The sequence below is a fragment of the Ambystoma mexicanum genome, chromosome 10 (genome assembly GCF_040938575.1).
Source record: "Ambystoma mexicanum isolate Mex_15411 chromosome 10, UKY_AmexF1_1, whole genome shotgun sequence".
Lineage (NCBI taxonomy): Eukaryota > Metazoa > Chordata > Amphibia > Caudata > Ambystomatidae > Ambystoma > Ambystoma mexicanum.
In genome coordinates, this window is record NC_090932.1 from 81521128 (window position 1) to 81546531 (window position 25404).

A 25404-nucleotide genomic window follows, 5' to 3' on the forward strand; every position below is an offset into this window, starting at 1 on the left:
CATGTGTATGTGTGTATTACATGCCCAGGGTAACAAACACCATTTTCTAAACTATTAACCCCCACCTGTTTTCTTATCTGCAATGTTTCCAGTGGGGAGGGAGTGCCTTCTTTTCAGCTTCAGGAGTGGGGGTGAAGAGGGGGCAGGGGTGGGAGGAAGGGATTGTTTGCGGTGACATCACCGGGGTTGGCTTATAAAATGAATGGCAGGGGAGCGTACCGTCAGCACAGCTCTGGATCCAGCAGGGCGAGAGGAACAGAGGAGGAGTGAGGAAGGAAGCAGCTTGTGCAAGAAACGCAGGGCACACGGTGCCTGAACTTTGATTTCTGCCGCCGCCGCCGCCGCGACTGCTGCACTTGTGTTTTTTTTTATTTATTTATACTTTGTACAGTTCATTCCGGTGCGATTTTTTTTTTTGTATCCTTGCTGTATTGTTTTTGGCTGCCTGTCTGCTGCTCTCGGCGGTGCCGGGCGGCTGCAGGCGAGGATGCACGCATCGCACTTTGTCGCTTGGGGACTCTTGCTGGCGGTGCTGCTATGTTTAGCCTCCGAGGGGAAGCCTGTGCCACAGCCTCAGCAGAAGGTAAGCCCGCGCGCGCACGCGCGCGCGCTGGGTGCCTGGTGTGCTCCGCTGTTTGCAATTGTTCTCGTGTTACCGGGCTGCATGTGGGAGTAAGAGAACCGAGCCAATCCCGGCGCCCACGCTACTCTGCATTAAACCGTGTGATCTTGGGCAGGGGAATGTCGCTCATGGATCCTATACTGCTAATATTGATTGCATTTAGAAACACCCCGTATGGAGGGCTGTATGTGAACTTGAACATGTGTGCATGACTGTTTTATGTAGAGGCGTGGATAAATGTGACTTTTGGAACGAGCAGAGCCAGGTTTTAATTCAAGCCCCGCAATGTGAGCCAAAATGCGATTTTGGGCAAACCAGATTGTCTGCTCCTGCGCTCGTTCCCTCATCTTCCACTCTGGTCTGGGCTAACGGCCGGCCCACCCTTCCCCGTCTATACGAATGTATACATCCTTTAAGCAAACTGAACACTTTCATATTGTTTCAAAACAACTTCGTTTGCCGCGCACACGTGTGTTGGGTGTGTAGACTAAACAGTTGCATAAAGCGCTTTACACCTCACTCTGGTTTCCAAGCGCTGGATGATCGAAGGCGCCAGTCGCGTGCTTATAACCGCAACAGGTTATTTTCTGAGCTTCCGCTAGATAATGGGGAGAACTGACTCCCCGTACCCCCATCACATGTTTATTACAAGAAGGGGCATTTTCTGGCAGCTCACTGCCGCTGGGATTGCAGGGAGACAAAGCCCCGTAGAGTCGTATGCGGGGTATTGGTGGCATTTGGGTGGGGGCAGGGGATAACACTCGGAAGCTGCCCAGGGTTCATATGTCGGCACATTTCCGATTTCTGAGGGTCCCGACCCGCTCTCGGGAATATGTGAGGAGTGCCTTGAAGGTGCTTCTAGTCGCGTAATTTGGGAATGGCTCGCACTTGTGTAGGACGTGTGAGCTGGTAGGGGTGTTCCGATCTCGGGTTTTGGGGAGTGGTAAGGCGCCGCTACCCCAGCCCCTCCAGCTCTGACCATGTATTGAGGGAGGTACAGGTATACAACAGCCCCTCTCCCCCACACGTATATACGAGTTGGGCTTTTTGGGGGATGTTCCTCCGATTGTTGGGGGGAGGGCAGCAGGGTTCATACACACCCCCCTCCTGCCAGGAGGTATGATGCGTGTTTAAGGGTTGTGATTGAACTGCAGCAACCCGCGATAGCCAGAGAATTCCCAGCACATGTGTGTCCAGGAGGTTTCTGCAGGGCTCGCGTGTGTGTGGGGGGTGGGGCGGGGGTTTGGATGTCGGATTCGAGCTACGTGCATCGGCTGGAGAGTCTCCTCTACCCCGGGTCTCCTCTGTCCCGAGTCTCCTCTGCCCCGGGTCTCCCCTGCCCTGGGTCTCCTCTGCCCCGGGTCTCCCCTGTCCCGGGTCTCCCCTGTCCCTGGTCTTTCCTGCCCCGGGTCTCCCCTGCCCTGGGTCTCCTCTGCCCCGGGTCTCCCCTGTCCCGGGTCTCCCCTGCCCCGGTTCTCCTCTGCCCCGGGTCTCCCCTGCCCCGGGTCTCCTCTGCCCCGGGTCTCCCCTGTCCCGGGTCTCCCCTGTCCCTGGTCTTTCCTGCCCCGGGTCTCCCCTGCCCTGGGTCTCCTCTGCCCCGGGTCTCCCCTGTCCCTGGTCCTCCTCTGCCCCGGGTCTCCCCTGTCCCTGGTCTCCCGTGCCCCTGGTCTTTCCTGTCCCGGGTCTCCTCTGCCCCGGGTCTCCCCTGTCCCTGGCCTCCCCTGCCCCGGGTCTCCTCTGTCCCATATGAGAGGACTGGCAGTCAGCAGAAGGGTCGCAGGTGGAGGTCTGCGGTGGGAGCAGGGGGGGGGGGTAAGTTGGGTGGGGGGCGTGGGAGAGGGCGGTAACTGGGCATGAGGGGCTTGGAAAGTGAGGGCGCTACCCGGGGAAATCCGGCATCAGGCTGCAGGAGCTGCGCGGGGCGGCAGGAAGAGAACCGACAGGTGTAACCCTCAACCCCACAGGGCCAGCTCTTCCAGTGGAGCTCGGGTGAGGGGTTCTGGCACAGGCGTCAGGCAGGGGAGCTCTCCTCTGGGAGGTCCGGCACAGGAGCTCAGACGGGGGAGCTCTGCCCCAGGAGGACTGGCGCAGGAGCTCAGACGGGGGAGCTCTGCCCTGGGGGGTCTGACACAGGAGCTCAGACGGGGAGCTCTGGCACAGGAGCTCAGACGGGGGAGCTCTGGCACAGGAGCTCACACGGGGGAGCCTTGCCCTGGGAGGTCTGGCACAGGAGCTCCGGTGGAGGAGCTCCGATGGGGGAGCTCTGCTCCGGGAGGTCTGGCGCAGGAGCTCAGACGGGGGAGCTCTGCCCTGGGGGTCTGACACAGGAGCTCAGATGGGGGAGCTCTGCCCCGGGAGGTCTGGCACAGGAGCTTAGACGGGGGAGCTCTGCCCTGGGAGGTCTGGCACAGGAGCTCAGATGGAAGAGCTCTGATGGGGAGCTCTGCCCCGGGAGGTCTGGTGCAGGGCTCAGATGGGGGAACTCTGTCCCGTGAAGTCTGGCGCAGGAGCTCAGACGGGGGAGTTCTGCCCCGGGAGGTCTGACGCAGGAGCTCATACGGGGGAGCTCTGCCCTGGGAGCTCTGACACAGGAGGTCAGACGGGGGAGCTCCAACACCTCAGTTTACGTAACGGAGCTCTACCGCTGAAACTCCGGCGACGGACATGCCCGAGGAGCACAGAATGAGGAACTAGCAGGATTGTATGAGGGCCAATTATGCCAGGTAATTATGGGGTGTAATCTGTCAGGGGAGCTCACGGGTCGGGGCGCTGTGACCGAAGGTTCGGAGTGGGCATATTTACTGTAGCGCATAAGAGAGAGCTCAGCGCAGGAAACTCAGCAGGAGGTCCGGGGGTGGGGGGGCGAGGGGGCAGGGGGTTTAACCGGCACTGGACCTCGTGAGGAGGCGGGAGCGCGCGGGTCCCTGCACTACACACATCACTGGAGCAGGTGCAGCACTCCCTCTACACCAAGCACTGGAGCAGGTGCAGCACTCACTCTACACCAAGCACTGGAGCAGGTGCAGCACTCCCTCTACACCAAGCACTGGAGCAGGTGCAGCACTCACTCTACACCAAGCACTGGAGCAGGTGCAGCACTCCCTCTACATCAAGCACTGGAGCAGGTGCAGCCCTCACTCTAAGCACTGGAGCAGGTGCAGCACTCCCGCTACACCAAGCACTGGAGCAGGTGCAGCACTAACTGTACACCAAACACTGGTGCAGGTGCAGCACTCAGTCTACTCTAAGCATTGGAACAGGTACAGCACTCCCTCTACGCCAATCACTGGAGCAGGTGCAGAACTCACTCTACACCAAGCACTGGAGCAGATGCAGCACTCCCTCTAAACCAAGCACTGGAGCAGGTGCAGCACTCACTCTACACCAAGCACTGGAGCAGGTGCAGCACTCACTCTACACCAAGCACTGGAGTAGGTGCAGCATTCCCTCTACACCAAGCACTGGATCAGGTGCAGCACTCACTGTACACCAAGCACTGGAGCAGGTGCAGCACTCACTCTAAGCTAAGCACTGGAGCAGGTGCAGCACTCACTCGACTCTAAGCATTGGAGCAGGTACAGCACTCCCTCTACACCACGCACTGGAGCAGGGGCAGCACTCCCTCTACGCCAAGCACTGGAGCAGGTGCAGCACTCACTCTACACCAAGCACTGGAGCAGGTTCAGCACTCACTCTAAGCTAAGCACTGGGGCAGGTGCAGCACTAACTCTAAGCTAAGCACTGGAGCAGGTGCAGCACTCTCTCTACTCTATGCACTGGAGCAGGTGCATCACCCCCTCTGCACCAAACACTGGAGCAGGTACAGCTCCATGTACACCCGGCACTGCAACGCGTGCAGCGCCCACGGTACACACAGCACTGCAGCAGGTGCAGTTACCACTAAACACGTAGAACTGAAGTTAGTGCAGCTTGCGCAAGAGTGGGCGTGAGATGGCACCCCCAGGGGACATGCAGCGTTGGAGCACCATTGGTGCAGTGCACACAGCACTGGTGCAGTGGTAGTCCATATGGTGCATACAGAACGGCGGCACGTGCACCTGCTACAGCGCGTGCAGCACTGGGAGAGGTGCTCATTTCTGGCGGCATTGCAAATGGCTGGCACAAAGGATCCAGACTTTAGTGCTGTAGCAGCGTCTCCAGCTTCGGTTCCGGGCCTTCTCAGTTCACACCCGTGCTACACGCGCAGGATCCGGATCTCCAGTGGGTTCGGCGTGGTGCTGTGCACTCTGACAGACCCAATATGCTGTGCTGTTCAGCACGGGATTCCCGGCGTGCTATGGAGCGCTCATCTGCAAAGCAAACTAGACACATGGTGCTGTATAGAGCCTGTCCAGCACCGAGGACCCAGCCTGCCGCAGTGAGCTCGGTTCCCCGGTGTTCGTCCAAGCAGACTCCGGGGGCTGCTGTTGAACATGGCACACCTGGGGTGCTGTATACAGCCCACGGCTCAGCTGTTCAGCGCTGAAGATCCGGCCTGCTGCAGTGAGCGCGGCTTCCCTCTCCTCCTCCAGACAGACTCCAGGTGCTGCTGTGCTGTGAGCGCGGCATCGCGCTGTTCCTCCAGGCAGAGGTGGGGTGCTGGTGCGCTGTTCATCATGACACACCATGAGTGCTGTATAGAGCCCAGTGCTCAGCTGTTCAGCGCTGAAGACCCAGCCTGCTGCAGTGAGCGCGGCTTCCCTCACCTCCTCCAGGCAGAGGTGGGGTGCTGCTGTGCTGTTCATCATGACACACCATGAGTGCTGTATAGAGCCCAGGGCTCAGCTGTTCAGCGCTGAAGACCCGGCCTGCTGCAGTGAGCGCGGCATCGCGCTGTTCCTCCAGGCAGAGGTGGGGTGCTGCTGTGCTGTTCATCATGACACACCATGAGTGCTGTATGGAGCCCAGGGCTCAGCTGTTCAGCGCTGAAGACCCGGCCTGCTGCCGTGAGCGCGGCATCGCGCTGTTCCTCCAGGCAGAGGTGGGGTGCTGCTGTGCTGTTCATCATGACACACCATGAGTGCTGTATAGAGCCCAGGGCTCAGCTGTTCAGCGCTGAAGACCCGGCCTGCTGCCGTGAGCGCGGCTTCCCTCTCCTCCTCCAGGCAGACCCCAGGTGCTGCTGTGCTGTTCATCATGACACACCATGAGTGCTGTATAGAGCCCAGGGCTCAGCTGTTCAGCGCTGAAGACCCGGCCTGCTGCCGTGAGCGCGGCATCGCGCTGTTCCTCCAGGCAGAGGTGGGGTGCTGCTGTGCTGTTCATCATGACACACCATGAGTGCTGTATAGAGCCCAGGGCTCAGCTGTTCAGCGCTGAAGACCCGGCCTGCTGCCGTGAGCGCGGCATCGCGCTGTTCCTCCAGGCAGAGGTGGGGTGCTGCTGTGCTGTTCATCATGACACACCATGAGTGCTGTATAGAGCCCAGGGCTCAGCTGTTCAGCGCTGAAGACCCGGCCTGCTGCCGTGAGCGCGGCTTCCCTCTCCTCCTCCAGGCAGACCCCAGGTGCTGCTGTGCTGTTCATCATGACACACCATGAGTGCTGTATAGAGCCCAGGGCTCAGCTGTTCAGCGCTGAAGACCCGGCCTGCTGCCGTGAGCGCGGCATCGCGTTGTTCCTCCAGGCAGAGGTGGGGTGCTGCTGTGCTGTTCATCATGACACACCATGAGTGCTGTTCCTCCAGGCAGAGGTGGGGTGCTGCTGTGCTGTTCTCGCATTTTTTTTTTTTTTTTTTTTATTATTGAATATAGTTGCATTACAGCAACTTTTTCAGTTTTATACATATTACATAAATCCATTCTTACATAAATAAGAGCAATAGATCAATAAACAACCATTTACAATTACAATTACAACCATCTTCCAAGTCAATATTTCACAATTATGTATATCAGTCAGTCCATGTTTAGGGATTTTAAAAAATTGATGGTGGCAATCCTTATGCCCATACATTCAGTTGCAGCCAGAGCGACCCATCTGTTACTTGGGTCTATTTGAGCAAAATACACAACATATTTGGCAAAGTGAATATTTCTTAAACTCGAAAGTTCCGGGGCTGTGCACTCCAATAATAAATGTTGCAAGGTTTCAACAATTGCTGTTCTCGCATTATCCCCTCGGGATTGGTGTGGTATGGGGGTGTCCTTTCCGCTTTCCCGCCTCCTAGAGCTGGCGGCTTGTTTCAGGTCACACCGCTATGCGCCCTGAAGTCTACAGGGGCCCCCATCTCTGCTTTCTGGGCCCCCTACCTTTCCCAGCTGCCTCACCTCCCACCGTAAGGTGTTCTGTAGCACCGCGCCAGGGCCGGGGCAGCACTCAGCGTCGTTTGAATAAGGCCCATTACGTCGGTGCCCAGGGGTCCAAGCGCCTAGTGTGGGGGCCCGAACCACAGGAAATGTAGGGCTGCGGGAAGGGGGTATCGCCGGCGGAGGGTGGGGGGGCGGGGGGGATTTACACTTCATATGCTTAATAAGCATTGGCAATGCCACGGTTTGGGCTTTTGGCTATGCGCGTGAAAGGTACTTGCCAGGCACAGGTGTAACTGTTCATTGATGGTGGCAGATGCAAAACGGCAGGGGTACCTGGGCATCTAATAGCAGTGCCTGGCAAATGCCTAAAATGTATAGACAAGTGAAAATTGTTGGCTTTGCCAATGCTTGTTTTCAACAGGACTTCAGTGAAGGACACTAGAGCTTATAAATCGAGTGGCTGAAGACAGACCTGGGTAAGACATTTTTATTACACCAGTAGCGGGTTTACAGCCCCCAATTAAGTCTTTAACTCTCAGAAGACGGCTTTGAAAAAAAAATACCCTGGCAGGTGTTTCCAGTGCAAAGTTTGATGGCAAGGCTTGATTGAAGCGAGCTCAAAGAATTCCCACGAGGAGGTGTTTTGTGTGGGCTGGGGCAGGAATGGGTGGGAATGGCCATCGGGTTTAGCATGGTCAGGGGCAGTCAAGGGGTGGGCAAATAACCAAACAGACCAACAAGCTCTGTGTCCCACCTCATTTGCTCTCCTCCCTATCTGTACTATAATGCATTAGTTTCAGCTTAAAGCTGTCACTTGTAGCCCAAACTAAAAACAGACTCTTTATCCACTGATAGAGGCCCAACAAGGCCGAAACACGTGTCTGGGGTTGCTGGTGGTACGCTTGTTCAGATGAGGCTTGCCTGGCATTTCGGAGTAGGACTGCCCTTGTGGGTGGGACCAGACTGATATGCAAATGTATATTTCTCCTCTGTGAAGGGTGCAGTCAGCTGAAACCTGGCTCCCACGCGCCTCTGTATCTTCATTCAGGTGCCATCCGCTCTACGACGTCCTCGGCGTTGGCAACAAAATATCCTGCTATGCCCTGCCCTGTCTGCTGATTGGCCACCTGCTGAAAGAGTCAGCACGAGACCGAGGTAGAGCCACTAGCCAAAGGTTCAGTGGGTGAATGCCCTTGCTGCAGCGCACAGTGCCTAGCCTCTGAGTGGGTGGCCGAAGGCGAAAAGGCCCTACTGTAGTCCACATTTCATCGTCAAGTGATGGATAAAATGAGTACCATTTATTTAAGTCAATTAGACCCCCTGTCGCTGCGCTTTGATCAATAACCGCGTTCAGGTAGAGTTTTGCAGAAGCTCCCAAATGGCTCACTTTGTGCGTTTGAAAAAAAAGGGGGGGGGCTACAGTTTATTCAAAACAGCTGCATAAAAAGTCCAGTCAAACCGATTTCTCTCGCAGTGACCATTAGCCTCCAGGCCACTTGAGACAGAACGGGCTTTCCTTCATCAACCTGATGCATTCTCGGAGTGGTAGGCCTGGTTCACTTCCGTTGCATTGTAGCATTCCATTATCAACCTGATGCATTCTGGGAGTGGTAGGCCTGGTTCCCTTCCGTTGCATTGTAGCATTCCATTATCAACCTGATGCATTATGGGAGTGGTAGGCCTGGTTCACTTCCATTGTATTGTAGCATTCCATTATCAACCTGATGCATTCTGGGAGTGGTAGGCCTGCTTCACTTCCATTGTATTCTAGCACCAGATTACAGTGGTCTGCAAAGGAGAGTGCTGGGATCTGATCACTGTTTTGAAGTCAAATCTGTCTCGGTTCCCACCTCTCCACAAGTTTTGGCCAGGGGCCCCTTTCCGTAACTTGCCGCCGGCTGTTGAATGGCCCTTTAAAGTGGACTCCTGAACTGGCATCCGTTGGTCTGTATGTTGAGCTGTCTCTGGGTACTGGACTCGTATGGTGCGTGTGCGCATGTCTGCCTCAGCTGGTCGTGTGGTGCCCCTTTCTGCCTCCAGCCTGTGTGCCCCTGCCTGTCTCTCTTGATCTGTGTGTCCCTGAACCTCTGATCTGAAATGCGCGCTCTCTCTTTCTCGTTCTCTGTGTCTCTGTCTCTCGCTCTCTCTCTCTGCCTCTCTTCCCCCCCTCGCCTTTTCTCTCTCTCTCTCTTTCCCTCCCTCTCTTCCTCCCCTTCACTCTCCCCTCACTCCTCCCCTCTCTTTCTCTCCTCTCTCTCGCTCTCTATCTCCTCTCTCTCTCCTTCTCCCCTGTCTCCTCTTTCTCACTCCCTCCCCATCCCTCTTTCTCTCTCACTTTAGGCATCTCAGTGCATTCATCCCCGCCCTCTGACTCTCTTTCTCAACCCCTCTCTCCCTGCTCCCCTCTCTCTTTTCTCTCTCGGTTCTCTCTCTCCCTCCCCTCCCATCTTTCTCTCGCGCGCACTCTCTCTCCAAACTCTCCCTCATCCCCTCGCCCTCTTTCACCTCCCTCTCTTTTCCCCGCAGTCCCCTCTCTCTCCCTTTAGGCCTCTCAGTGCATTCTCGCCTCCCTCTCTCTCCCCCTCTGTCCCCCTCACCTTCCCTCTCTTACTTTAGACCTCAGAGCATTAATTCCCCTCTCTCTCGCCCTCCCTCTCTCCCTCCTCTCTCTCTCTCTCTCCCTCCCTCTCCCTCTCTTTTCTCTCTCTCCCTCTCTTTTCTCCCTCCCTCCCCCCTTAGGCCACTCAGTGTATTCACGCCCCCTCTCTTTTTCTCTCCTCTCTCTGCACCCCAGTCCCTGCGGACGCTCCTGGGAGACGAACTGTCCGAGTTCCTGGCCTCCGATGAGAGTGGGGCGGATCGGAGCCCCAAAAATGGCAAGTCCGGGTCACGGCTGCTGCGAGACCTGCGCCTGGACACCCGCTCCCGAGCCGCCTGGACGCGGCTCCTCAACGACTACCCGAACCCCCGCAAGTACAAGGGTATCCACAAGAAAGGACTCTCCAAGGGCTGCTTCGGCCTCAAGCTGGACCGGATAGGGGCCATGAGTGGCCTGGGCTGCTAGGACTCTGGCACCCCTAGTGTGGGTAAGCCCCTCTGCTGCGCAGCGCGCCCTGCGCCTGGGGCCCCGGGGATCCAGGGGCCCAGACCCCGTCCCCTGCCACCTCCACTGCTCTACAGTTATTCGCTCGTGTATTATAGCTCAGCGCGCCCTGCAGCGTGTGTCCAGAAGCCACGTTATGAGGGTGGGGGTGTGGCCTCACATGGAATCTCGGTTGTATCATGAGGGTGGTTGCATCATGAGGGTGGGGGTGTGGCCTCACATGGAATCTCGTGTGCATCATGAGGGTGGCTGCACCATGAGGGTGGGTGCGTGGCCTCGGGGGAAGCTCTTGTGCATCACGAGGGTGGGTGTGTAGCCTGAGATGGAGTCACTTTTACATCATGAGGGTGGGTGCTGTACCCTCAGATAGAATTCCCTTGTACCTCAAGAGGGATGGTGTGTGGCCTCAGATGGAAGCTCTTGTGCATCATGAGGGTGGGTGTGTAGCCTCAGATGGAGTCACTTTTACATCATGAGGGTGGGTGCTGTACCCTCAGATAGAATTCCCTTGTACCTCATGGGGGTTTGTGTGTAGCCTCAGATGGAAGCTCTTGTGCATCCTGGGGGTGGGTGGGTGTGTAGCCTCAGATGGAATAGCGTGTGCATCCTGGGGGTGGGTGGGTGTGCAGCCTCAGATGGAAGCTCTTGTGCATCATGAGGGTGGGTGTGTGGCCGCAGATGGAAGCTCTTGTGCATCCTGGGGGTGGGTGGGTGTGTAGCCTCAGATGGAATAGCGTGTGCATCATGAGGGTGTGTGTGTAGCCTTAGATGGAAGCTCTTGTGCATCCTGAGGGTGGGTGTGTGGCCGCAGATGGAAGCTCTTGTGCATCCTGGGGGTGGGTGGGTGTGTAGCCTCAGATGGAAGCTCTTGTGCATCATGAGGGTGGGTGTGTGGCCGCAGATGGAAGCTCTTGTGCATCCTGGGGGTGGGTGGGTGTGTAGCCTCAGATGGAATAGCGCGTGCATCATGAAGGTGGGTGTGTAGCCTTAGATGGAAGCTCTTGTGCATCATGAGGGTGGGTGTGTAGCCTCAGATGGAAGCTCGTGTGCATGGGGGTGGGTGGGTGTGTAGCCTCAGATGGAATAGCGTGTGCATCCTGGGGGTGGGTGGGTGTGTAGCCTCAGATGGAATAGCGTGTGCATCATGAAGGTGGGTGTGTGTTGTATCCTTCGATTGACTTACTTGTAGTCCGTGAGGGTGGGTGTGCCTGCATGGGTGGTGCAGCCTTTGGGGGGCGTTACTGGGCGGCTCCTAGCCTGCCTCCCGTGCACATGACTGGACGGCTCCCGTGGCCCCGTGTGGGTGCTGGGTTCATGCTCCTGCAATGCCCGTGCTTTATCCTGGTAAACAGACGGTTCACACAGGACTGACTTGTTCCCCGTGTCCGCACGGCACTCTCTCACACATAACATCACAGGCGAGAGGGGTGGCCAATAACAACACCTAATATTAAATACACAAAGTGCAACACACTGTTTGGAGTACAGACAGTAAATAAAGGCGCATGTATTGTCATCATACAAGCACAATGCCATTATAATTTTTGGGGTGAATTAGTCTCTTCATAGGTTTCTAGTTGTAACACCACTGATGACCGACTCAGTCACGCATACATGAACAACTGTATTATAATCCTCTGGTGTGAGGTGAGTGGCAGGAAGACAAGTCTGCAGTCCTTGGCAGCCCCTCCCCCACTCGGAGGAGAAGCCCCCGGCTGCATTCTCTCTCTCGCCGGCAATTTACAAAGGCAGTCTTCCTTAAGCACTGGCACTGCCACCTTTTCCTAACGCCAAGACCCCGATTCGTTACTATGTTTCAGTAATACACCCCCCACCCTCCCCCATCAAACACCTTTGAAGGGTATAGCGATGGCACCTTGGATATCTGCGCCTGTGCAGGGAACAAACTGTCCCCTTGGGCTTTCCGTACATTTATATTTCCTCAACACCCGCCATCTCGCACTGCCCCCTGTGTTACAGCCCTCTTGGGTTCCCAGCCTGGTACGGTGCCAGCCTCCCGTACCAATCCCCACCGTATTAGAGGAGGCTGCGAGGTGATGCCAGCTCTGTAACCCGGCCTTGATTCCTCCACCTCTAAAGCGCTCCCCCCATCCCTGTGAATGGTCTGGAGGGCACCAAAGGTTTGGACCCTAGATACTGGAACTCCGCATTTTCTCTTCCCCTTTGATAGATGTTGCAGACATCCGCCTCGTCCTTGAAATAATAAGAGTCTGACTCGACCCAGAAAAAAACGTACCTGGGACCGTAAAACACATTGGACATAAACTCTGTGTCTAATTGTCTCAAACTCTCCTCCCGTCCCACCCCCCGTTGCACGAGACCCCTTGCCATTTGTCAAACCTGCTCCGACCTTTCTAAACGCCCGCTTCCTTGGCAGTCAAAGGCGCAGGCGTTTCAACCACTCCTCAAGAAGAGACATTTCACGTCGGATGCCTCGAGCTTCCAATCGCAGTAACCATACGCATTGCTACCCAATGTACCTACTCCACCCTGGGAAAATAAAAGGCTGAGCCGGCAGCGAGTCGAACCAGTACCCTGCTGCATACTGAACACGCGTATCAGTGGCAGGCGCTAAACCCAGCGAGCTATGCTACCGACTTCTTCCGAGTCCACCCTGTGCCGACTGTCCACCTGGAAAAAACCACCCGGAAGAGCAAGGGCAGATATGAGATAATATAATGGGCTATTTTATTATTAACAAATGATAGCATACGCATCCTACAATGACTTGTGTTTTGGAGCGTCAGTATTTAGTATGCTGAGCCCTCCAGATAAGCAAAATGCCCGAGTGTTTCACTCATCAAATTAGATAAATATTCCTGACCAAAGCAGCAGGCAGAGTAGCACAGCAGCGGGCCGAGTAACATATCGGCAGGCAGAGTAACACCACATCAGGCAGAGTAACACAGCAGCATGCATAGTAGCACAGTAGCAGGCACAGTAGGACAACAGCAGGCCGAGAAACACAGCAGCAGGCCGAGTAACATATCGAAGGACAGAGTAACACTGCATCTGGCAGAGTAACACAGTGGCAGGCCAAGTAACACAGCAGCAGGTAGAGTAGCACAGCAGCAGGAAGAGTAGCACAGCAGCATGCCGAGTAACACATCGTTAGGCAGAGTAGCACAGTGGCAGGCCGAGTAACACATCAGCAAGCAGAGTAACACAGCAGCAGGCAGGATAGCACAGCAGCAGGCAGAGTTACACAGCAGCAGGCATAGTAGCACAGTAGCAGTCAGAGTAGCACAACAGCAGGCAGAGTAACACAGCATCGGACCGAGTAACACAGCAGCAGGCAGAGTAACACAGCAGCAGACCGAGTAAGAAATCAGCGGGCAGAGTAACACTGCATCTGGCAGAGGCCGAGTAACACAGCAGCAGGCAGAGTAACACAGCAGCAGGCAGAGTAGCACAGCAGCAGGCAGAGTAACACACCAGCAGGCCGAGTGACAAAGCAGCACGCAGGATAGCACAGCAGCAGGCCGAGTAAAACATCAGCAGGCTGAATAACACATCGACAGGCAGAGTAGCACAGTGGCAGGCAGGGTAGCACATCAGCAGGCCGGGTAACACATCAGCAGGCAGAGTAACACAAGAGCGGGCCGAGTAACACATTGGTAGGCAGAATAACACCCCACCCGGCAGAGTAGCACAGCAGCTTGCAGAGTAGCACAACAGCAGGCAGAGTAACACAGCAGCAGGTAGAGTAGCACAGCAGTGCGCTGAATCATCGACAGGCAGAGTAGCACAGCGGCAGGCAGGGTAGCACCTCAGCAGGCCGGGTAACACATCAGCAGGCAGAGTAACACAAGAGCGGGCCGATTAACACATTGGTAGGCAGAATAACACCACAACAGGCAGAGTAGCACAGCAGCTGGCAGAGTAGCACAACAGCAGGCAGAGTAACACAGCAGCAGGCAGGATAGCACAGCAGCAGGCAGAGTAGCACAGCAGCATGTGTCTTGCACGTGTTGCTGCCTGCACTGTGTGTTGATGCGGTCACACCAGAGGCATCACCAGCGCCCAGCACCTTTTGTGTTATCTGAAAACAATATATTTATGGTAACTACAGGGCACACACGGCTGCAAGCACCTATACTTTTGAAGTTCAAATGTATTTTTACTTGCCTAAAAATACCCCACTCAATGGGAATATCGACGTGTTTTTCTCCCTAATTAATCGGGGTACCCAGAACTAGGGACTGAAAGACTCCCACTGCAAAATCCTGGCTGCGGCGCCCCCATATGCTCGAACTAAACGGCACTCACGCTGTCAATTATAAATCGGTGAAAGCCCAAGACAGCTTTGAAAAGGTCTAGCCCCGCAACCTGCCGCGTGATTGTGGATGTCTGCGACAGGCACCTCAACCCGTGGAACTACCTCACTCGTCACCACCGACCCCGGAGGAGCTTTTAGGCTCCTACGCGGTCTGTTTACATCGCGACTGCCCGGGCTGCAGGCCCCGCACCGAGCTTCACGTTGCAATGCTGCCCCCTGCTGCTGGTATTGAGCGCGTGCACTCGCCATGCGGCCCGCTTGCATCTCGATGAAGCACAGGGGGCCGCGTGCACAGCACGAGCTGAATAGCATTCCAGCGCTATGATTGACGGAGCTGGGCAATAAGTGAGGCTAACGGCCCTTGGCTGGTTGTGAATTATTATTTATATAGCGCTGCCTCGTGAGCACCGTTAATAGTATATATTTACATCACCCAACCGAAGTTGGTACTCAAATGTTATCCTCGGAAGGATGAAAGGTTAAGTTGCCCTTGCTGGGATTCGAACCTGCGACCTGATCACACAGATCACACACGGATGCAGCTGCTGGGCTCAACCCACATAGCTCCAGCTTGTGGGGGTGTGGGGCGTTTATGATAGTTATGGACCGCATTCTGGACAACCCTCCTCAACATTCCAGTAAGCCTACTAATAAGCTTTTTTTTAGGGCGTACCTCGCAAGCCCCCTTCTACCAGGGACCTCACGCGCACCCAAGGCCGTACTCTGTCGCCACGCCTCCCCCGCCCTCTAAGGACAAACACAATTAATATAGAGGAAAATGAAAATGCTCCTGGCTGCCGTTTTGGAGACACAGAGATGTCGGGATGTCGCTAAGTGGGAACAGGCCTCGTCTGCCACCAGCCCTGTGCCTTGTGCCTGGTAACCGAGAACAGATGCCCTGATATGATTACGGGAAGGACCCCTGCCAGGAGGAGACCCCAGCGCGCTACAGGAAGAGGGGATCGGCCCCACCCCACCCCGCCCACCTCCCTCCAGGCAGGCCTTGAAGAGCGGCTGCCCCAACTCTGACTCAGCACGTAAGAAGCCATAACTTAAAATGATAGCACTCGTGTTAAGAGCGCTGGAAATAGCAAGGGTACTGCACAGGAGTACATCTCTTTTCGACGTACGAAGGATGGGATTCTGACTCACTCCAGCTATGGCCTAAGACTGGGGCCTGCAGCTACTCACAACAATGTATGAAGTAGGTGCATTGACCCACTGGGCTATTTCCGGTCTCATATCAAGAGCTTAAGGGGTATATTTGGAATAATCATCCCATATATCCCCCAAACATCCAAGAAGCCAAGCATCACCGTTCACGTTTGACGAATCACACCCTAGAGTCAGACATCCACATCACACCCTAGTCACACATCCCTCTTCCCATTGGACCAATCACACCCTAATTAAAAAAAAAAAAATAGCACACCGATGAGCTTCATATGTACCGCTTTCACATAACTATTTTTTACAGTAGACCAACCACGCCCTACTACCAACTGCACATCGGACCAATCGTTTTTTTTAATCCCTGGACCAGTCACACGGCATTCTTAAAATCGGACCAATCAGCACCTGGAAACACACATTAGCCTTCTTTATGGACTAATCAGGGCCTAGATCCACACATCTCTTTTTTTAAACGGAGCAGTTTCGCACCAGAATCCCACACGAATGTCCCACCCCACCAGAAATTCCCTTAGAGCCGCCCCACACACACAGCACTCTTCACACTGAACCCACCACTTCCCAGAGACATACACCAGTCCTCAGAGTAAACCAGACTTTGCCAGTTGGGCTTCACTGGCACACGCAGGTATACCTGGCATACAAAGGACTCTACCCCCAGCCCTCCTGGCCCTTCCGAAGCCCTGATCAACAAGCATGGTCTGTGCCTGACTCTAAGCCTGGGTTGTCCTATAGATCGGTCCTTTTCTGAGTTAGCATTAAGTGACTTTTGGCCTTTGTTTACACCCCTTGCGCCCTCAGAATCATTCGCCCAGTACTCGGTACTTCCCAGCTGTGACAGAGGTGGGCCGGTCCATTGTTCTCTGTTATGGCCCGCTGCTGTCTCCTCATTCCATTCTAAATAGAATTCCCAGAAGATCCCGGGTTCTCGAGAGCAGCCAAGTTCCGTCCTGGCATGGTTCTCGGGAGCTGCTAATACGACGCCCTTTTTATTAAGCTTGACTTTAATAGTGGCTATTATCGAGTTGGCAAAGAGTCCCTTGAATGTATCTTTGTGGAGATATTTTTTTACGATTTCTTTCCGCCATAACCTGCTTCTTCCAAGAAAGGCTGCTTGCACAAGTCCCTGTCCGCTGTATAAACAGTGTGAACTTAGTACTCTGCACATTCCTGGGCTTTTAAGGGTGCCCAGACCCCGGTGTCCTCTTCATGACACGCAGTCCCACAGCTTGGGGGCCAGGCTAGACTTCCAGGAAATGGGGCTTTGACTCACCTGGGTATATGGCAGGATGAACCTACAGCCAGAAAAGCAAACAAGTGCTGGGGGGGGGGGGGGGTTTACAGGATTCTAGCTCAGCACTGTCGTCAGGTTGTGGAGAAGAGGTGGGACCCCAGCTCGAGTATCCTCTGCCAAGTTCACTCACATTGCCATCTCCGGCTTACTTGAACAGCATGTCACCCTACATCAGTGACATTTTCCACCAACATGCCCCCTCTACTCCCTGCACCCTCCCCCCGTTCTGTATGTGCAATTATAAGCACTCCCATCACAGGACCAGTGGCCATGCCTTGTCTAACCTAAAAGGAGAGCGCAAGGGGTGTAGAAAGACGCAGGGGGGCACACACAACATAAAATTACAGAAGGGTAGCATTTAACTACGGGGTGTGTGAAGCGGCATCCCAGTTCGAGCTTCGCTCCAGTCATTCAGCTCTCACTCAGAACCCCTCGGTGGACTCTATAATCTCATTTTTCCCTTATTTCTCCCTATACAGCGACAGCCTTTGTAAATTCTTAAAAATCCCACTAGACTTGCAGGGCGGGTTGCTTAGTTTACATACTCGACCTAAGAGAAATGCACTCACCCCAAGTTGACTGATGGAAAAATATCTACCACTGCTTTTTGTAAAATGGTGCATGTCGCCATAAGCACACTACCTGGTGCAATGCTTTCAAGCATGCACAGTGAAACTTGTATTTGCCTTTAACTGCAAAGTGTGTTTGCAGTAAATGAAAAATAAGTTTCCAACATCTCCATACTCGCCAGCAAAGTCAAGTATCGTGCAAATGGTGCTCGACCTGCATAAAAACTACGAGCCAGTGCTAGTGGCCTAGTAGATTTTGCAAGCCCTGTAGCGCTACAAACCCACAGGTACCTAAGAGCTGAAATAAAAGTTGATATCATTATTCTACAGTGTGGTACTCAATTTATTGTCCTCAGAACGATGAAAGACTGAGTTGGCTCTGCTGGGATTCAAACCTGCGTCGGAACGAGCGCTCAGCTCGCTGTGCTATCTGACTGGCTATAGCCAGTGGTCAAAGTGTACAAAAAGAAGTAGTGGAACTATGTTCCCTACTGGCCTACAAGGCACCCCCTCCCATGCACAATCCAAACCCCCAAAAACATGCGACTGCTGTTTAAGGGAACGTTTGCTGCAGTGCACTGCAAGTGCAAGTTTCAACTTCTTCCTACACTTTTATTCAAAAAATAAAATTATAGGAACAATAAAACGTAATAACAAAAGTAGAGGAGCACTGATCCAAACCGCTCTCACCCACTACGACCATTAGCTATAGCCGATAATTACCCATAGAGAATTCATTGTCCCCGCGTAAAGAAATCGGTGCTTGCCCCATAATGGACCAGGAACACACTGATCGGGCCGCCTGTTATTGGCTAACACGAGGAATATCCAGCTGTAAAAAATTGGGCCTGATTTACAAAGTGTTTTTCAATGGGATTTACCCATTGTAAAACGCATTTGTAAATCATCAGGCCCATAATGCTTAAAGAACATTGCCAGTGGAAACCTAAAAGGAAACACATAGGTGGATGGCATGTGGGTTGCTTGGGGTGGTGCAATTAAAGGGTATCTTAATCACTGCAGAATGCTTTCATATGAATACACCATCATTTCATATACAAAAGTATTACATGTATATATAAAAAAAACAGCTGCAGTGTTTGGTATTGCATCGAAAGACCTGCATGTTTTTTTTTACCTAAATCAGTCAATGCACAAAATACAAATGTAGCTTTTTCATATATTAAAACATCCCGATTGATTATAAAAACATTGCAATACATACAATTAGTTCAATTGGTCCTATAAATTGGGGCTCTGTGACCTTTGCGTCTCTAGATGTTTGAACTACAGCCCCCATCGTATCTAAGCATCATAGTGAATGGCGAGGGGTCATGGGAGCAGAAGTCCAAAAAGTCTGGAGAACCACAGGTTGCAGACCCCCTGATACAAATGATTAAAAAATAGCCTGTCCCAAACCAGAGAGGGCAAGAAGTATAAACTCTGCCAAACAGAAAACTGCGGAGTAATGGCGGCTTCGGTCTGTAGGTTATGATATGATATTTTATTTGTAGCCTGCCCATATACAAGTGTTTCAAGGCACGAAAAGGCAGGGGGGGAAAGTGTCTGGTTTTCAAGGCCTAAATACATTTCAGGATTTTTTTAAGGACATATATAGGTGGAAAAGTGGACAAGAGGACAGTGCAAGGGGGTGATAGAAGAGGAGGCCACCTGCCTCTGACAAAAATAGAAAAACAGAAAAACTCCTGTTCTTGGAAAAAGTAACATTAAACAAATAAAAACTGCTATCCATCCATTAAAAAAATAGTAATTGATATATGTAAATTCGGCTAAAAAATGTTTCCATAATAAAGGCATTCAATTAATTAGGCGTAAAAAAGAGGCGGTACCACTAACTGGTGGATAGCTCAGGGGCAACGTTCCTTGGAAGCAAAGCGACACAGGTTCGACCCCCGGGTCCGTGCTTAGAAACCTCTGGGTATTAAGCGCTATAAATAACCAATTAGAATGATTATTAGGGTATTTATTGAGCACAGGCCTAGTTTCTGGGAGCAATGGGGCGCTTTACAATCGTGACTACGTGATGAGTTTGCGATCACCGTGCTTTGCTCTCCATCCCTCCACATAGAGAAGGTAAAGCTGACCCTTTCGCCTCCCACTTCGAAGCGAGGGATTCAGGCACATGGGGGCCACGTTCATTCAGAAGGGAGCAGGGGGTGGAGGGGAAGGTGTGTGGCCAGGGCCTGAAGGCACATTAGCACGGGGCTGGGATGAGCACAGAGGCCAACACGTAAAAGCATGGCTCGAAGGCGCACAGGAGCAGCCCAAACAAGCATTACAGAAGAGCGGGCACGAGCTGCCACCTCTCCTGTAGCACCCATGCCACAAGCGTCCGCATGGGATTGCGTGCGCAATGCAGTTTTGAGCCCCTTTTACTCCTACTGTAGCCTGCTCCTAGGCCTGCCTTGCGACTCTTTTGCGCCTCTTAAAAAGATTCTCAATTTCGCAACCCACACGCTTTATGGTCTCCCTCGTTCTTCTCCCACTTCTGCCCACCGTCTCCACACAAGATGGCGCTCCCCGCAAAACTGGCCCTGCTTCTTGCATGTTCACCCACCCATGCTCGGCTCCATCGACCCTCAATCCTGGCTCACTCTGTGGACTGTCTACCCCTGCTCTCATCCTCAAGCCCCGCCCAAAGCATCACTTCCCGTTCCGGCCCCGCTTATGCTCCTTCAGTCCTCTTGCTCCATACTACTGGAAAGCCTTGCCCCCAATATTAAAACACACAAGCACTGCAGGCTTGGAAGAAAGCTCGTAAAAAGCACCTCCTATCCAGGGAAGGGGATCCCAACACTGTCAGTGGCATTCACCCCCCACCCCGCCCCCCAATGGCACCTAGGTGAAATAAATAATTAAGCAATGTTCGATCCCCTGGTCTGCCTTAGTAGCCTCTGGGTATTAAGCGCGTTATAAATAACCTATGATATCATATCATTACCACCCTGGAACAAAAGCACTAAAAGTGTTAATGGCCCTAGGCTGAGGGTGGGATGGCTGAATAGATAACGGCCCTCAGCTCTCCCTCTGGCCTAACTTTACTTCAACAGGTGGCCCATAGCCCGCCCCTGTCCAGGGTCACCATCCACCATTGGGGAGCACCCCTGCAAAGGGGACACCCCACGCAAGGGCAGGGTATTGCTGCTTACAAGGTTCTCAGAGAAGTACTCACCTTTCGGTTCAATCAATACAATACAATTGCACAGGCCAGGCTCTTCTATGCATATTAGGAACTAAGCCACTCAGCAAAAGTTTTATGTCTTAGAATAGGTACATTTTTGTATTTTTTTAAATGATTTCACGATTAGGTTTGGATGTGAATTCTAGTCACCCTTTATTTTGACCATTGGCTTAGGAATGCGGCACTGTTGCAAGCCAAATAGTAGGAATGGAACATGTAATGTGAATGTCCGGGATGTGTTATCTAAGCTCCTCCTCTTTTTTGTTTTCAGCTCTATCAACTGACAACGGTTTTCTTAAGACAACCTTGAGTCATCGCCTTCCCCACAAGACATCCAAGCCTCGCGCCCCATCACCATCCAAGAAAATGCCAAGCGGAAACGACGGCGGCCATCTTGTTTTTCTCGTTTTAATTTGTGTTTCTGTTGCCGGTACGAGGAGTCGCATCGCCTGCTGATCTGATAGTACTTCATCTGTTTGCTAACGACGACGACAACGAGGACAAGTTCTATTCACACAAACACACACGATGCCGGGGGACAGTGAGTGTGTCAGAGACTGACGAAGCCAGCTGTATAACAGTGCTGTTGTAAAATCATGTTGTGCGTTCTGTATTTATGTTGTAAAGCTATTTATATTGTTTATAAAGAGATATTTATAAAAATTTTATTTATGTATCTAAAATGAACGGGGTCAAACATTGTAACATTTTTGTCCTAAATAGTTTTAAAATGTTTTAAAAAAAAGTCATTCCATCCGCACTTTGTATTGTCTTCTTTTATTTGGGTCGATGGTGGTTGGGGTCAGCAGGGCACAGTGGCGTAATATGATGGGTACTAAGCGGCCTCCAAAATAAGAGGCATGCATGTCCCATCAAGGGGAGGGTTGGGTGATGGGGCGTGCAGGTAGGAGGAGGCGAAGAGGCGGGAAAAGCAGTAACAGATGGATGGTGAATGTGGGGTTTGGGGCAGATGAAGGCAATTAAAAACAAAGTGGGGGTGATGGGTGAAACAGCGGAAGGGAAACAGAGACACCTCTGCCAGTGGAGCACTACCAGTAGGGTGACCAGAACCCCCCACCTCCCCCATCCTCCCAAAAACGAGATGGGCGATAGACATACAAATAGGAATACAGTTTAAGCAGACATAAACACAAAAGATGGATTAAAACAAAAATAGGACTACTAAAACTGTAGTCCTGCTTCTATGTCAGTGGACTGTTCTGACGCACAGTATAGAGGGGTGTTGCAGGCACAGCACTCTCATTGGGGGAGAGAGGCCAGGGAGGAAGGGGGAGCAAATGGGGCATAAAAAATAAGCAGAGAGAGCGCTGCTGGGCACAATTTCTGTATTTGTATATCGGCTGTTGACAAAAACCGGGACGGTAGCCACCCGAGCCTCAAATACCGGAGCTGAGTTTTAAAACTAAAAGAACTCTCAGGTTGCCGGGACCAAGGTGAAAATGCCAGGACAGTCCCGGCAAAACTGGGACGTCTTCTCACCCTAACTACCAGCCCTGTCCAGTCTGTTTTAAGACCAATTACCACTACTGAGACTGTGGGCCTCATTACACGGATGGCGGTGGACCAAGGTGCTATTAGCGCCTTGGTCCATGCCGGTAAAATACCGGCACCGTCTTGGTGGAAAGGGGAATTACCGCCCTATTCCAAGGTTGGTGGGGCGGTAATTCCCCTTTCCCCATTGCCCTTCCCCATTCCCATTTTTGCCACATAGGGCTCTATGGGAATGGGGAAGGTGCTAATTACGGTGCTGCAAATTGCGGTACCGTAATTAGCTCCCTGGTCCCTTTGCGGGTTGGTTTTTAACGCCTGCAAAAAGCCTGGCGTTACCTCCAAACTCACATCTGGGTCCGGCACCCGCGAATGGGCAATTACCAGGCTTTTCCAGACCAGCCAGACCCGTTAATTGCCCTTTCGCAGCTGCCGGGCCCGGTACATCCCCATTCCCATTTGAGCCCCACAGGGTTCAATGGGAATGGGGAGGGTGGTATCTCCGGTACCGTTTATAATGGTACCGGTGCTACCATCATGTTTTGCTCACGGGTGCCGGTACGGCCACCAGGTCAGCCCTAGTATGGCGGTACCGTAGCAACGGTGCCAGTAGCGATACCGGCGCTGTTGTTGCCTTACTGCCAAACTTGTAACCGTGCAAACAATTCCATGAATCAGGCCTTTAAACATTTAGCCACAAACATATCACACCATATACTTGAGCAAATCTATGGGTCATCAAAGAGTGACTAATGACATTGATGTAAATGTTTTTAAAACAATGGAAAACGTGAGCTAAGATTACACATGCAACACTATCACACACCTTCAATCTGCACACTCTAGGCCATTATGAGTCCCCCACAATGCTCTAGTAAAACTGGAAACTAGGGATCGCTAAAGGCAGGGCATGGTCAGCTGCAATTCGTCCACAGTGGCGCAGCGCAGTCCCCTTGCAAGTGGAGCGGTTGCAGTCCAGGGTCTTCGGGTTTTACACCGACAGTCGTGGTAAAGCCAGACTTTCACTTACGAATGTGATATGATATGGCATTTATAACGCGCCTATACACAAGTGTTTCAAGGCGCGACGAGGCAATGGAGGGGAACAGAGGGAATACAGACAACGATCCTACTAGGCCAAGTTTCATTCAGATCGCGCAAGGGCATGGGAAGGGGAGGGAGGAGAGTGCGGGGGGAAGGGGAGGAGGACAGTGCAGTACATGGGATAAGAAAATAAATAAACAATTAGTAAAAGTACGGCCAGCAGGTGGCAAGTCCAAGGGTAAGTGCAGGCATCAGGTGTCAAGTGCTGGTAGTGGGACTGTAGGGATACAGAAACAGTCCCCAAGTGCAGGGTTGCCAGGAGGGCAGTGCAGGAATGTGACTGGTGGGGGACGGGACCTGGGCCCGGGATCAGAGGGCGGCCAGGCAACCAGCGCAATAACAGTGTCAGCCAGGAAGTCAGCAAGGGAGAGGAGGAGAAAAAGCAGAAGCAAAGAGAAAGGTTTTGAGGTGCTTCCGGAACAGAAGATGATTCTCCTCAAGTTTAAGGGAGACAGGAAGGCTGTTCCAGAGGGATGCCCCAGCCGAAGAAAGAGATCTACCACCATCTCGTTGCTTGGAGAAGCGACTGACCTTAAGGGAGTTTGAGGCAGATGAGCGAAGAGCTCGAGAAGGAAGGTATTTAGGAAGAGAGAGTTGAAGGAATTGGGGCCCCATGCCCCAGAAGGCCTTGTGGACGATGCAGAGGGGTTTGAACTTAATCCTCGCAGCCACTGGGAGCCAGTGCAGAGATTTCAGTCCTGGAGAGATACAATCCCTGGGCTTGAAGCCAAGGACAAATCTTGCAGTCCTGTTCTGGATAAATTGCAGAGGGCAGAGAGTAGAAGCAGGAAGATTTAGAAGGAGGCTGTTGCAATAGTCCAGCCTAGAGAGAACCAGAGCTCTGGAGACAGTGAGCTTCTGGGGGAAGGAGAGGAAAGGAAGAATACCTCTGAGGAGGTGCAGTTGGTAGTGTGACTTCTTAGAGACATCAGAGATGTGAGGAGAGGAGGAGAGTGTAGAGTTGAAGATGACCCTGAGGTTTTTAGCCTCACAGATGGGAGAAGGAAGAGGGCCAAGAGATGCCGGCCAGAGAGCTACAGGAAAGGAGAGAGTTGGTGTGCCGATGAGGAGAATCTCAGTCTTACTGGCATTAAGGCAGAGGTCATTGGCGGCACACCACTCCTGGATAGCAGACAGACAGTCAGAGAGGAGGGAAGGAGAGGAGGAGGCCGAGGGTAGCCTGAAGATGAGCTGGGTGTCATCCGCATAACACTGAAAGTTGGGGCAGAGAGTGGCGATGTAGTGGGCCAGGAGTGCCAGGTATTGGTTGAACAGCCAGTGAGAGAGGTTAGACCCGTGGGGGACACCACAGGTAGAGAAAAAGATAGCAGAGACCCAAGTTGGACCTGAGAGGGTCAGTCGCAGAGGAAATAAGTCAGCCACACCAGAGGCTGACCAGTGATACCCAGGTTATTTTTTGTTGTTGTATGTTTTATTGGTTAAACAGATTAAACCTTTAACATTTCACCATCTTCACTGCTGTCACATCTCAGAGATGTCCATTGTTAATAGGTAAGTGAAAGTCTATTCCTGTGCTGGTTTAAAGCTCGTGGGTATTATATGCCCACAGGGTCTTCATCCTCCTCAAATTCTTCTTCGTCTATTTCCAATTTCAGGGATTCGACAAATTTTAGGGCATCTAATGTTTTGCCAACTTTTTCGACTGTTAGTAATCTCTCCCAATACTCCTCCTCCGTCTCCTCGGAGATGTTAACAGTGTAACTTCCCATATCTGACTGGCGGGTAGATGTTAGGGCCGGACAGGCTAACATCACATGTCTGATGGTTTCCAAATGGTCTTTGTTTTTACAAAACCTACAGTAAGCTTTTGATTTTTCCAAAAGCTTTCTTCTCCATTTCACCTCTCTGGAGTTCCAGATATTAAGTCTACATCTCAACAGGAGGTCTCTATAGTGGCTTGATGGAAATTTTGCCAGGTAAGTGGGGAGCAGATTTAAGCCTTTTCGCTCCCATATAATGTTATGGCACTGATTCTTGGACAGTCTGATTGCCTGGGTTTCCTCCCAATCCTTTTCCTGGATGGTTCTTTTTGCCTTGTCTGGATTGGATTTGAGGGTATCGTCAGGGATTCCGAACTGTTCCAAAATGATCTTACATTTCTTTTTCCAACGTTGGAGTATCGCATCTCCAGTTAAGGGCCCTGTCCATGTTAGGATATCATACGCTTTAGGTGGCTTATCCAGGATGCATTTTCTGTAGAGCGATAGAGTTTTCCACAGCACAGTTGATACCAAGGATT

At 52.5% G+C, this 25404-nt stretch overlaps 1 protein-coding gene across 1 annotated transcript; it reads left to right on the top strand.

Moving 5' to 3' along the window:
- Window positions 1-213: 213 nt before the first annotated feature.
- Window positions 214-21287, top strand: NPPC (natriuretic peptide C). Its single transcript, XM_069617549.1, has 3 exons — window positions 214-583; window positions 9667-9958; window positions 20803-21287. The coding sequence occupies exons 1-2, from the start codon at window positions 488-490 to the stop codon at window positions 9934-9936; spliced, it is 366 nt and encodes a 121-aa protein (XP_069473650.1). The 5' UTR covers window positions 214-487; the 3' UTR covers window positions 9937-9958; window positions 20803-21287.
- Window positions 21288-25404: the final 4117 nt, after the last annotated feature.

What these genes read in the sequence shown, in the direction of transcription:
- NPPC (XM_069617549.1), top strand. Translation starts at nt 488, where the DNA reads ATGCACGCATCGCACTTTGTCGCTTGGGGACTCTTGCTGGCGGTGCTG. An exon ending in TGCCACAGCCTCAGCAGAAG is followed by an intron (nt 584 to 9,666) that starts GTAAGCCCGCGC and finishes TCTGCACCCCAG; the next exon opens with TCCCTGCGGACGCTCCTGGG.